General features: G+C 34.5%; 3 protein-coding genes across 5 annotated transcripts; all 3 read left to right on the top strand.

Moving 5' to 3' along the window:
- The first annotated feature begins 716 nt into the window (after nt 1–716).
- LOC108224368 (probable sphingolipid transporter spinster homolog 2) lies at nt 717–7387 on the top strand. 2 transcript variants are annotated; one of them, XM_017398949.2, is made up of 16 exons: nt 717–1055; nt 1451–1582; nt 1923–2024; nt 2803–2907; nt 2984–3059; nt 3302–3376; nt 3564–3666; nt 3741–3797; nt 4708–4774; nt 4942–5033; nt 5164–5240; nt 5478–5591; nt 5850–5969; nt 6221–6349; nt 6602–6680; nt 7071–7387. In XM_017398949.2, exons 1-16 carry the CDS (start codon nt 919–921, stop codon nt 7190–7192), a joined length of 1587 nt encoding a protein of 528 aa, XP_017254438.1. In that variant the 5' UTR covers nt 717–918; the 3' UTR covers nt 7193–7387. The 2 variants fall into 2 exon arrangements, with proteins under 2 accessions (XP_017254438.1, XP_017254439.1); XM_017398950.2 differs by having other exon boundaries at nt 772–1055; nt 4717–4774.
- A 976-nt stretch (nt 7388–8363) lies between these two features.
- On the top strand, nt 8364–12114 carry LOC108192994 (beta carbonic anhydrase 5, chloroplastic-like). Of its 2 annotated transcripts, none has more exons than XM_017359549.2 (9): nt 8364–8577; nt 8681–8751; nt 9909–10070; nt 10157–10205; nt 10290–10403; nt 10532–10585; nt 10769–10851; nt 10950–11055; nt 11759–12114. In XM_017359549.2, the coding sequence occupies exons 1-9, from the start codon at nt 8494–8496 to the stop codon at nt 11960–11962; spliced, it is 927 nt and encodes a 308-aa protein (XP_017215038.1). In that variant the 5' UTR covers nt 8364–8493; the 3' UTR covers nt 11963–12114. The 2 variants fall into 2 exon arrangements, with proteins under 2 accessions (XP_017215038.1, XP_017215040.1); XM_017359551.2 differs by having other exon boundaries at nt 8379–8577; nt 10953–11055.
- A 531-nt stretch (nt 12115–12645) lies between these two features.
- LOC108192996 (protein PELPK1-like) lies at nt 12646–13390 on the top strand. The gene has a single exon (XM_017359553.2). The coding sequence runs from the start codon at nt 12738–12740 to the stop codon at nt 13170–13172; it is 435 nt and encodes a 144-aa protein (XP_017215042.1). The 5' UTR covers nt 12646–12737; the 3' UTR covers nt 13173–13390.

Here is a 13390-nt window from a genome sequence, read left to right as displayed (position 1 = left end):
ATTTACATGAACACGACAAAATAAGGGTGTTGGCCCCAACTATCAATATATCCATCATTAATGCGCTAAAAACCGAAAAAATGCCCTCCCCAAATATCATTTTGTAACGTTACATCGTGTAACGTTTGATTATTTATCAAAAACGCTATATCGTCTGGTGTTCCGTTAGGTTATCCTATGATTCCTATCCCAACAGAACACTAGATAGTAGATAGTGTAGCGTTTAATTAGGTTAAGCCTAATAGAATGCTGCATGGTGTAGCGTTTTGCTGGGTTAAAACAGCAAAAACATTACACGATCTAGCGTTTTCATATTAGCCACTGATGAATATTTGGAGACTTTTTTAATGTCTGTTATTCAGAACATTACTTTCAAAATATATGAGATCTGGACTTATTTTTTGAAAAATAAAACAAAACCTGCAAGCAGCTTCTGCTCGGTGAAAACAGGGGCATGAACTTTGTCATTCCATTCTGCATATGAACAAAAGTCCCCTAAAATTGGTAACTTTTTACCTTTTCCCATCCATATTGGATGAGGTATCCTTTTACTATTATCATTACATACAAGTATAAATATAATAAAAAACGTAGAAATTATTGATATAACATAAATTTTAATTTTTATCCAATTTAAATTCCCTTAAACATCTTTTGAGCAATTTTAAAATTAAGATGACATACAATATCCCACAAATCTGACATCGTGTTGAAGCACTGGACTAATGATATTTTCTCAAACTCTGACACTGCACAATTAACCCACGATTTATATAAAGCTTTCTGAATCACTACATTTTACAACTGGATTACTACTACTAACAATATCGCATGTGAATCCCATCCTTTATATTCCATTCTTTATCACACTGTACTTGTAGATACATATATTCAGAAAGTATATATTTTTGTGAATAAATGGGAGAAGAAGTTCCAAAAGCAAGACAAGAAAATGAGGAGGCCAAGGACTCTGCAGTTGTGCCTGTTGATACAGACACGGGGAAAGCTTCAATTTTGCTCTCATCTTCAGATGCTTCTTGGTTTACCCCAAAAAGGTATTGTCTTTTCTTTCTTGATTTTTGTGGAAAATTTTAATTTTTGATATGTTTTATGTGTTCTTTTTCATCTGGGTCATCAAAAAGGTGAAAACTCTACTCATTTACAAATTGGGTTTTTTAGATTTTAGAGGAATAATACTTGACTGTTTTTTTACAAGAAAAGGTTTTGTACTTGATGACATTCTTGTTCTTTGGATGTGAAAGTAGTGGAAAAGGGTAGACTACAGTAAACCAGGCTTTTCTTTTTCGTTTTATTAATTTCTGTTCTTGAAGAATTGGCCAATGTGTGCTCTGAACAATTGTAATTGGCTACTGGTTTAAGCAGTTGCAAATTTTATACATTTAGTGAGGATTAAATATGTTTTTATTGTTTGCGCTTGCTATGTTTTCAGGTTACTGTTAATATTTTGTGTGATTAACTTGATAAATTACGTGGATCGGGGAGCAATAGCCAGCAATGGAGTGAATGGGAATAGAAGAACTTGCACGAAAAGTGGTACTTGTTCATCTGGTAGTGGAATTCAGTAAGTCATTCTTAAGACCAACTATTTGATTTGATGTTTTTATGCTTGTTGCCATATGTGCTTCGAAAATTAATCATAGTAAGAGGCCAATGTAATACATTAACATGATGTTAAAGAAAGCTTTAAATTAGTGATTATTATATCAAATTGCTTGTGTTTTATGGTTAAAGGTGAAACCCAGTAGTAAACAAAAATCATATTTTGTTGTCCAGCGTATATGTTTTTATTTCAACCTCTCAGTCCTACGCAAAAAATATATGTGCATGAGATATACATTTGTTACACTATGCATTTGTTGTTGAATCGCTTTTATTTTATTGAATAACCATATGATGTGCAGAGGTGATTTTGACTTGACAAATTTTGAGGATGGTGTTATATCTTCTGCGTTCATGGTTGGACTTCTAGTGGCATCTCCTATTTTTGCATCCTTAGCACACAGGTCATGATCTGATCTTCCATGTATAATTTCAAACACTATGCATAAGATATATTTTCTCTTGTAAAATTTAGTCAACTCTGTTACTTAAATCTGCAGTAGGATGTTTGCAATGAAGTCATCAGACCACACTACTTATAACTCTTTTTAATCTTTTTAAGTCTCATACGAGTCTACAAGTTCACCAAAAAGTTTTGAGATCTCCTTATTTTGAATATATTACAGCTTTCTTCTTTAGTTGTTCTTAGTTAGCAATAAATATGTAATTACTTGAACCAGATTAGATATATCTTTAGTCAATTATTTGTCAGTTGCCAAAAGCACTTTTGACTTGGCATTACATGAACTGCGGGCTTGGAAGTAAAGATTTGTTTCATGAGCCAAACTGAATAGTGTGCTATATCCGGAAGATAATCATCATTGCACCTATTCAGATTCTAATTTGATAGTTCTATTTTCTGTTTTTTGGAAGGATATCTCATGGATTTTTTTAGCTATGTAGTACATAGGCTGTTGAACTGTTTTAGGTATATTGACGTGTACCTTTGGATGGCCGGCTTGGAAAAAAAAGACTTGTTTACTGGAGGCGCACTGAATAGTACTCAATATCCTTTGCTTTTTGGAAAATCATCTCTGCACCCTTCCAGATATTAAATAGTACTATTTTCCAGTTGTTTGGAAGGATGTCTTATAGATTTTTTGGCTATGCTATACGTGATTACGTCTGCTGTTGAACTGTTCAAGGCCCTACTTGATGTTGCTTATACTATATATTGTGCAGGGTCAACCCATTTAGGCTTATTGGAGTTGGGTTGACATTCTGGACAATTGCTACTGCTGGATGTGGTTTTTCTACTAATTTCTGGTCCATTGCAGTGTGCCGCATGTAAGATTCTTTTTTTTTTTGTTGCATTAACACATTCCTTTATCAGAGGGCTTTAATAAAGACATTATTGAATCAGGCTAGTTGGTGTTGGCGAGGCCTCTTTCATTAGTCTTGCAGCTCCTTATATTGATGATAATGCCCCAGTGTCTCAGGTTTGTGTTCATTATATATCTGATTTTTGATAGCTGTTGTAATGACGAAGTCCATGATAGGTGATATAGCAATAGTGGAACCAAAACAATTTGCGTGTAGTTTGGGTTTGTGTACTTTGAGTTCTCAAGGCGAGAACTGTATGGGATCATGCAGAAATAGTTGTTTCATTAGTAGCTCTGGCAAGTAGGCATATTTGGTTATTACAAATTTATAATACAATGTCCTCTCTTTTCTATAACAGAAAACAGCGTGGTTGGGAATATTCTACATGTGTATACCATCTGGAGTGGCACTTGGATATGTGTATGGAGGGTTGGTAAGTAAATTTTCTTTGTTGGTGAATATGAAGTATTTTGTTTCTTTTTTCTTCATCCTCTTCTCAGTTTTTCTATATGGCTTGTATCTTTTATGTTGCTGCCTTTAATATCAATTTTAGCAGATTCAAACAGTAATAACTATAATCAGCAGGAAAATTATATGAATATTTCAGTTTTTCCGAATAGGTGGGCCATCATTTGACCTGGCATTGGGCATTCTGGGGGGAGGCAATTTTAATGCTTCCATTCGCTGTTTTAGGTTTTGTGATGAAACCAATAAAGATGAAAGGTATGTGTAGTTGGGTATAGTTCTCTGCGGGTCCTGTTTCTGAGTTCCTAGGTATTAACCTTTTGTGGCCACAGGTTTTACTTGTGAATCGAGAAAAGCGCTGAAATCTACAGAGGTTGAAGCGACTGCATGTAAGTCTCTGACTGAAGTATAGTATAAGTTTTAGCTTAATGGCTCCATCTTGTTATTTATTGAATAATATAGAAGATTTTAAAAATTACTGTGGGTGTGATGTGTTATACCATGTATATCAAGTTTTGGTAACAGAATGCAAGCCTTTTGCTTTCATTGTTTCATAGATGAATGCCGCATGGACATTGTATTAATCAATTGAAAGAATTTTAGTTATGTTGATTGCAGAAGTTGGCCGTGTCTATAAATGTGAAAAATCTTTATAGACTAATCACCTTGAAATGTCATAAGAAAAGATGTCGGCTAAAACTGTTGTAATCTTCTATCAACATCAAGTTAGGTTCTATATTAGACAATTTATTCATCACGTGGAACTTGAGGCCGAAGAAAAAGTGCTCAATCCATGTTTGACATCATGTTTGAACCACCAAATGTGATACAAAAGTGTTGTATTATTAAAAGTGAATCATAATAAGTGGTACCTTGTCAGAAGTATATGTAAGGGAAGATCTGTTTGGATTGTTCTTGGTCTGATATTTATGCCCAAGGTGCTTGGTATGACAATGGAACCCAGACAAGAATGGATGAAGATGTTTTGGAGAATATCTGAACTAGAAACAGACTTATATTATGTGGCCAAAGCAAATCCACTTTTTACTATGATCATTTATCTTGACCAATTTTATTGAGAACTATACTATCCACCGAATGTTTGGCATAGTGTCTCAATTTTTAAGTGCGTGATGTGAATTTGATTAAGAGTTAGTGTATCCTAGGCTTAGAAGTAGATAAGTTTCTTTTATCCTTGGTCGTTAATATAAACATCATTGTCATCCATTTTACTATCATCGCATTCTCTGTATTCGTAAGTTATTTTAATGTTATGGATAATATATGGCATGAAATCAGGTGTTTCAGATGGCTTATCGTCTGTAAAGGATAATTTAGATGATCAAAGCTTAAGAAGACCTACAAGGTGAGAAGTGCACATTGTTGCTGATTTCTGTATACGTCTATTCATTCCCAGCTTCTGTTTCTTGAGCTGGACGATTTTGTCTTGAAATCTAGAACTCTGGTGTGTTATTCTGTTTCTGTTATTTGCAAGAATAGTATTTTTGATTAATGGTGATATTTTTCTCGCAGTTCCAAATGCTTTGGTGTGAATACTTTGCCAAGGTTTTCGAGAGACATGAAAGTGCTTTTGCTTGATAAGGTCTATGTTGTGAATGTTCTAGGTATATCCCTTCATCTTGTAACATCATGTTTCTGAACAATTTCTCATCTTTTGTAGTGGGAGTGGATGTTTGTACTCAATTTGCCATCTCGTACTGATTTTCTGTTCTTTATATTGTAAAATTTCTGTAGGTTACATAGCATACAATTTTGTTATTGGTGCATACACATATTGGGGACCCAAGGCTGGTTATAACATCTATCATATGGTGAGTTTCCTACAAATAATATAATATGGTGATTGAAAAAAGAAAGTATTCTAACAAATAACAATGCACAAGATTGTCAAATATCAACAGAAAAGTTCATATTTCTCTAGTATTTGCTTATTATCTTTATTACTTAATCTCCTACTTGTTCCTTTGTGCTTGAAAAGCTTATAGTGCTAATAAAAGCTAGATGAAAGCAATTCACCTTTGCACTTACATGAACTTGATTCTTTTCAGAAAGATGCTGATACAATATTTGGAGGCATCACAATTGTTTGTGGTATAGTAGGAACACTAGCTGGAGGCTTTATTCTGGATCTAATGACTGCTACTATTTCCAATGCTTTTAAGGTAGAAGCTTCCCTTACATTTATAAGCCTACTTTGCATTTCTCACTTGTATTGTCTAACAATTAATAAAATTAGAGAAGTCTTACACTATGAACCTTCGATTCAAACATTGAAAGTCTTGGTTGGATAGCTGTGAGAAATCCAAATTAAAATTTCTGCTAGATCCCTTCTTATTTCCCTGAGATTGTAGTTCAATATTATATAATCTAGTGCTCGGGAAGCTACGTTTAATATTATTAAGCTGTTTTTTCTCTTGCAGCTTCTCTCAATGGCAACATTATTTGGGGCAATATTTTGCTTTCTCGCCTTTTGTTTGAAGAACGTTTATGGCTTTCTTGTTCTTTTTGCGATAGGAGAACTGCTAGTTTTTGCCACTCAGGTATATATCTATGAATGGATAGTAATCTTTGTGATGGTTGTGTGTCTAATCAGTAATCCCTATGACCTTGCGTTTGGAGCTAGTGCATACTTTTACTAGTTGTTTATTGAGGAAAGTTAGTTTTCTGCCTTGGTTTTCAGACTTTTTGTGATTTATTTTAAATGTCGTATTAAGTAATATCATCTGTTGTTAACTTGCTAGTAAATTACGTGTGTATGCGACTCATGTTCACATTTTTATTTTAACTGCAGGGCCCTGTAAATTTTGTATGTCTTCATTGTGTTAAACCAAGTGTAAGACCATTATCTATGGCTATGGCTACCGTTTCAATTCACATATTTGGTGATGTTCCTTCTTCTCCACTTGTAGGTGTAGTGCAGGTTTGTCCACTTTGACATTGCTGTAATAGTTGATTTATGGTGTTTTTTCCTTTAACTTTTGCTCACTTGTGTATGAAAGAACTTAAAGAAACTAAAATTGTTTAATTGCATCTTATCGGTGTTTTATTGGTAATCAACGAATGGATATTCAGATTTGTATACCGCTTTTATTCTCCAAGGACATATTTATATGTTAGTCTCCTTGTTCACCTCTCAAGAAAGTAGTACACCTTGATTTTGGACACACTGCAGGATCGACTCAAGGACTGGAGAAAAACTGCTCTGATCTTAACATCTATTTTCTTTCTGGCATCTGCGATATGGTTCATAGGTAAAGACATAATTATTCTGTGATTTCTCATATATCTTTATAATGAGTTTCCGTATGCTATATGTACGAAACTGTAGTAGAATAAGGAAAGTGATCATGTTGTTCTCTCCCCCCAGCGTGTGAACAATCTCAAAATAAGGAAGCTAGTGGTCACACAACTTATTGGTCCTTTGTACAGATGATTAATTAGACAATAGCTTTCCTGCCCCACGAAAAAACCAAACCAAACATGACTTGTAATGACGTGGAGGATAAAGTCTAAGTTAGGAAAAATGTGATAAGCATGCAAACTTTCTTTGCTATTGAACATATGCATTTTTATTTTGTTGAGATTCCTTTATCGACAACCTCCAATTCAAGTGGTGAACTCTCACGATCTTTTGCAAACAGGGATCTTCCTTGAGAGCGTGGACAGATTTGATGAAGATAGCGAGCATACCGACATCACAAATGATAGGTTAAACACTACACCATTGCTTGATGAAAAGATAACAGCTATGGCCGAGCAATAGAATTACTAAAATCTTGTTTTTAATTGATCGTCGCTGCACAAGACAATTGTACATGCTTTGCTCTGATGCTATTTTTTGTACAGAAAAGTTACCGTTGTCAATAGGTTTGTTTTAGATGTACAAAGCCCTGACCCGCGAAAATCGCTGGGCACTTTTTTTTGACGTTTAATCTTAGCAGGTTTTCCGGTTGATTGACTTGTTCCTTCTATTCCTGGTCATAAAATAGCTTAGGTCGGATTGATTAACTTGTTCCTTCTATTCCTGGGCATTTGACCTAAGCTATATATGCATGTATATAGTACGGTTAACCTCTTTAAAATAATAACGTTGGGACCAACGAAAAAATTTCTTTATCGAGTTTATTACTTTATTGAGAGTAAAAATACACTATTTACATTATGTTGGGACCAGAAAAGAAATATTATTTTAGTGAGGACATTACTTCATCGATTATTACTTAATCGAGGTTCAATTGTATATAAGATTAAGTTGATAAATAGCTTGGTTCAAAAACTATTTCAGAATTAATGTAAAATAAATTGTAAAGTGTATATATTTCGGATGAAGAAATTTGTAAAGCTGAATTATGAAGGGTATGGCAGATTGGTAGATGTATATGATGATGGGCTGGCAAGTGTGTGTGTCACGTAGTGTTACAGTCAATAAACTTATCGCCACCCTACTTTGTTGGAAAGAATATATTAAAGAAATTAATAGGGAAGAAGACTTGTGAATTATGATGATAAAGCAAACACATATCCACGTGAATGAAAGACGAGTAGATCATCAACACACGGAAACGCCAGACTCCACAATTCAGTATAATTGACTCGATGGAATCAATATTGTTTATGTATCTCTGCAGTCTGCTCTAGTTATTGTTTTTGGGAGAGTAGTTTTTTTTTTTAATGTTTCTATGAAAATATATTATAAAATTATTTTGAAAATTGAGAAAAACAATTATTTAAGAACTAATTCTTTCCTCAAAAGAGACGGGAACTGGACAGAATTGACGTTTTGAAACTAGTTTTAGCAATCATGTCACGGTTAGTAATCTTGACAAATGACTAATGACAATGAGTTAGTGTGTGTATAATATATTAATCAACGAGAATACTTATCTTGTGATAAAAAAAATAAAAGAATTCAACGAGACTTGCTTATGTAATATTTAAACACGTCTCTGACCTGCTGCTATTGGTGATCTTTCCAGAACTGTGTTCCACAACTAGAATAGAATCTATTACACAACCAAAGCAACTACTTGTACAAGTATCAACTCAGACTCGTGCCCCCACAAAATGAAATACAGATTTCTCAGTCTCACAAAACGTTCTAACACTTGCTTGATGTCCCCTGGACCACCTTCTGTTGCTACTTCACCGGTAATCTCTCTCTCCCTCCCTCTCTCTCTCATGTATATATATTATATGCTTGTGTGAATTCTGTTCATGAAAATGCTTGATTTCTTTTTGCTGGTCTTTTTAGCAAATTATTGAGCCCCAGTTGAAATTCTTGGAAAGAGAGCACACCCATTTGAGGCGCCCCAATTATACCAAGTTTGTCTCTCTTTTACCTTGTAATTTATTTTCTGATTGTATTTATACATGTGTTTTGTTCAATAAGTTTCAATGATTAAATTGTTCTTGTTTTCTGATGTTAGGCGTGTTATAAATTACATAGGAATCTGTTCATAGGTTAGCCTTCACCGTGATGAGACTAACTCTTTTTTTACTTGGAAGGAATAGAATGAAAAGGCATGAACAAAACAAGTGAGTGTAAATTTTGAATGGTGAGGTTTGTCAGAAATAAAGTAGGAAGTAGAAATTAGCATCCATTCTTAAACGGTATCGTCTATTTTAAATTAGTATTGATGCAATGAAGAAAGTATGGTACGGTAACTGTGCCTAAATTATGTATAATTCACAACAAAATTGTGCAAATTCAGTATTATTCTGCTATGATTTCATTTATTGGCTTTAGTAGAATGAGTACATACTACATAGTACATACATATGGTCTAAGAAGCTGGGTTTCTGATTTTTATATTAACATGTTGAATTTATACTTTTGAGTAAGTCTAGTATGTAATGACCCTTTTAAGCGAGTATATAGGTAGTGGAACTCTTGTTCCTTTCATTGAAATACACATATAGCCTAATACTTTCTGGTTACGGATATTTACCATGAATGACTGATGGAGCTTGATTGTTCGATCAACAAGTGATTTGAAACTGGAATCCAAAAGTAGTTGATGAAGTTCAAACCCAAGAATTTTGATAGTCAAATTACGTACTACCAATCGAATAAAATTTATCTGTTGGAGCCGTAGCGGTTATTCAACATATATCAATGCTCAAAAATTAACAATATATTTATTTATACATGAGTAAAATAGTAAAATTTATTTCAGATAAAATACACAACTTGTATTCTTTTATTCAAAAGGAAAAAATGCTACTCTGCGCTCTCTACGGAGGCATTTTACTCTATCCTATAATATTTCTACCTCTGAATACAATATATGTATTCATGGTGGAGAGATTCCACAAAAGTACCTTGCTGATTGGGCATGATTGCATGAAACTGTTTTTTTTTTCCTATAAAATTTTCCGTTTTATTCATGTACATACATAAAAATATTGTTCAATTTTAAGGATACAGGAATTTTAAGGATACTGGTATTTAATATACCCACTACGATGTGTGTTTGCAGAAGCCAACCAGCATCGGGAATAAAGTCTTTGAGGTTTCCTAGAGTACTGATTCAAGAACCTACAATCAGCCAACAGACGAGCACTGTAAAAACTCAGGATGGGAATGATCTGTTTAATGAAATGAAACATCGATTTCTGAGTTTCAAGAAAGACAAGTACTTGTAAGTAGCCCAATTCTGTGTTATAGGTCTTTAATCGAAGTTAATTAAATTTAATATGTAAATAATAATATATTATTTCCTTACAGGGGAAACTTGACACACTATCAAAATCTTGCCAAAATTCAGACCCCAAAGGTGATATTGACTACCATCTCTCTAAAGTTTACTATGTTTGTAAGGATAGGAAAAACGTGCAATTTACTAATAGAGCAAAAACAGTTCCTCGTGATTGCTTGTGCAGATTCAAGGGTTTGTCCCTCCAATATATTAGGATTTCAACCTGGAGAAGCCTTTATGGTCCGGAACGTGGCGAATTTGGTACCCCCGTTTGAGGTATTGTATATGTTAGATTTTAATTTTTAGTAGATCAATATAGTGTATGGTTTATAGAACATAGATGGAGCATGCATCTTGTATTGTAAATTGAGCATATATGATTTTCATTTTTTTTTCATATGCAGAATGGACCTTCAGAAACCAAGGCTGCTCTTGAGTTCTCAATAAATACTTTAGAAGTAAGTATGCACTCTGTTAATGTCTTCTTTAGAAACCTTTGCAATTTTCATGCCTCCTGGCTTTCTCGACATGTTTTTTTTGTGTTCTTCCTGGTGGCAGAAAGAGAACTGTTCTTAAGTTACTCCTTCAAACTGGTCTGTCTATCGATTAGAGTCATTGATATGTGCAAGAAATTTTTATAGGTTGAAAATATACTGGTAGTTGGGCACAGCTGCTGTGCCGGCATAAGTGCGCTAATGAGCATGCCAGATCAAACAGATTTAAGGTATAGTGTCTGTTTACTATTCCTATCTCTGCATTGTAGAGAAGATTATAACTTCTGATAAAGTTTTTATTTTTTTTCTTATGTTATTTCTATTCCAGTAGCTTCACTAATAGCTGGGTAATAACTGGGAAAAATGCAAAGTTAAGCACAAAGGCTGTTGCTTCGGATCTCAGCTTTGACCTGCAGTGTAAACACTGTGAGAAGGTAATTAACTGTGCTTTTAGCATTTTAGTTCAAGATTCTGTTTAAATAATCTAATGCAGAGAGCTTGAGGGATGATTAGATCTGCTTTTTAATTAAAGGGCTACAATTAATCCATAAAGCTATTTGCATCTGCAACTGAAATATTCCTACGCTAGTTATTTTGCATATTCAATTCTAAGAGAAGAATTATCACTATAAAACATTGTTTGGACACGTAGGTACTAGCTTAGTGAGTTAATTTTCAAATTATCATGGTCAGTTATCACCATATATGTTAAGCTTCAAATTGTCGTGTGAACAAACTGCATAGTATCCTTTGTTTAAAACGGACTTTAAACAGACAGACGATGATGCTTTGCAACTATGGTGTTACTTGAATTGGTCTTGCATTTCACAAAACTCAGGCTTCTGAAGTTCACTATTAACTAGTTGTGGCCGGGTGAAGATGAAATTAGTAATTTGATTCCTGCCTTAATACCTGCAGACCATGTGTATGCTGTATAAATGAGCACATTCATTCTTTACACTGCAAATATCCTTTTTGCACTCCGCATTACTGACCTCTCACTAAAGTATCTGGGCAAATTACAAGTCATTTTCTCATCATCGGTGGAGGTTGTGTTACATATTTACAAAGCATGGAACACATAAAAATATTGTTTATAGTTAATAATGAGTTTTTATCTATATTTGGTTTGTTTAGGTATCAATCAACCATTCGCTGTCAAATTTGCTCTCTTATCCATGGATAGCAGAAAGGGTGTCTAAAGGGGTGCTTTCTATTCATGGTGGATACTACGATTTTGTCAACTGTACATTTGAGAAATGGCAACTTGATTACCAAAGTAATAGCCCGAAGAACGTTAGTGGTAGATACGCAATCAGAAGCAGGGAATTTTGGAGCTGAATAATATTGTTGTATCATTGTTGTAATTGCTTGCTGGCTGTTGTATATTATGTACATAACACTAATACTACACAATTGACTCTTGTTGTAAATCTTAATTGGAGACGCTAATTAAAATACTTAAATCGATCAGTTTCAAATATTAAAGCAAATATATGTTGTTATACAAGGTTCCGCATATACGCTTTTCTCTTTCAAGTAATATTTATATCTAGTCTGAGGAACAGGGATTCATACACATCTTATCTGACTAACAGATGGGGAGCTGAAGAGGTAAGGCAATTAGATCCTTGGACAATTTAGCCTAATCAGTCACATTGAGGCAGCGGGTCTGTTCTCGCTTGTAAAGCTCTGTATGGCATCCTGGAGGACTTCAGGTTGATTAGTTGAACTGGATGTGCTACTGTTACACAAGGTATTTACTAAGTACCACCCTGCAAAAAACATGAAATTTCCATGCTTAATACTGTAGTTCCCATATAAACTATTAATGTATGTGTATACTACATTGCTTTTATCTATAAGTCGATGCACATCTAACAGTATGAAAACTTGAAAAGTCAATGAGAAGAAGCCATTTGGATATGAATTTGAAGTAGTTCAGCTACTAATGTACAAATCTTCCCACCAAACCATACCTTAGTCTTAAAAAGTTGCAACTTCTCTGAACCATTACCTATATATAAGCCTAACTAAACTAACTCGGAGACATCCTCAACCAAGCTTAAAACAAATTGCTTCCTCCGTATCAACTGCTACTGTTGCTACCCAAAAGATGGCTAGTTCATATTTTAGCACATACTATTCATTAACTCTTTTACTGCTCTTAGTTGTCACACTGACATCAATGTGTAGCACAGAAGTGGAGGCTCGCCGCCTCTCTGAGACAACCTTGCCTGAGCTTCCGAAACCTGAATTACCATCACTGCCAAAGGTTGAACTTCCGAAACCTGAATTACCATCACTGCCAAAGGTTGAACTTCCAAAACCTGAACTCCCACAATTGCCTAAGATGGAACTTCCGCCGTTGCCTCATGTCCCAACTCTGCCAAAACCCGAGTTACCAACTTTTACAAAACCTGAACTACCACAAGTCCCTGAGCTGCCTCATCTGCCTGTAGTTCCTGAGCTTCCCAAGCCAATGCTTCCAACTCTGCCAAAGGACATGCACATCCCAACTATCCCTTTCCCTCACTCAAACACTCCTTGAACATTCCTTTGGGTGGTCTATACTTTACACTTTCTTTTAAATTTGTTGTGCAAGTTGTTCAGAGTCTGAGAGACTGTTTTGTGTTGCATTCTTCTATATCATTTTAATGGGTATATTTCCCTATGTAATTTTTATGTATCGTTTGTATCATTTGTATCAGTTCTTGTCAGCCTGAGGTGCAAAATATATGATGTTTTCTTTTGTGATTATATGATAAA

The sequence above is a fragment of the Daucus carota genome, chromosome 6, assembly GCF_001625215.2.
Source record: "Daucus carota subsp. sativus chromosome 6, DH1 v3.0, whole genome shotgun sequence".
Classification (NCBI taxonomy): Eukaryota; Viridiplantae; Streptophyta; class Magnoliopsida; order Apiales; family Apiaceae; genus Daucus; species Daucus carota.
Note: the sequence above shows the minus strand (reverse complement) of the source record. Positions and strands in the feature narration are given on the sequence as shown.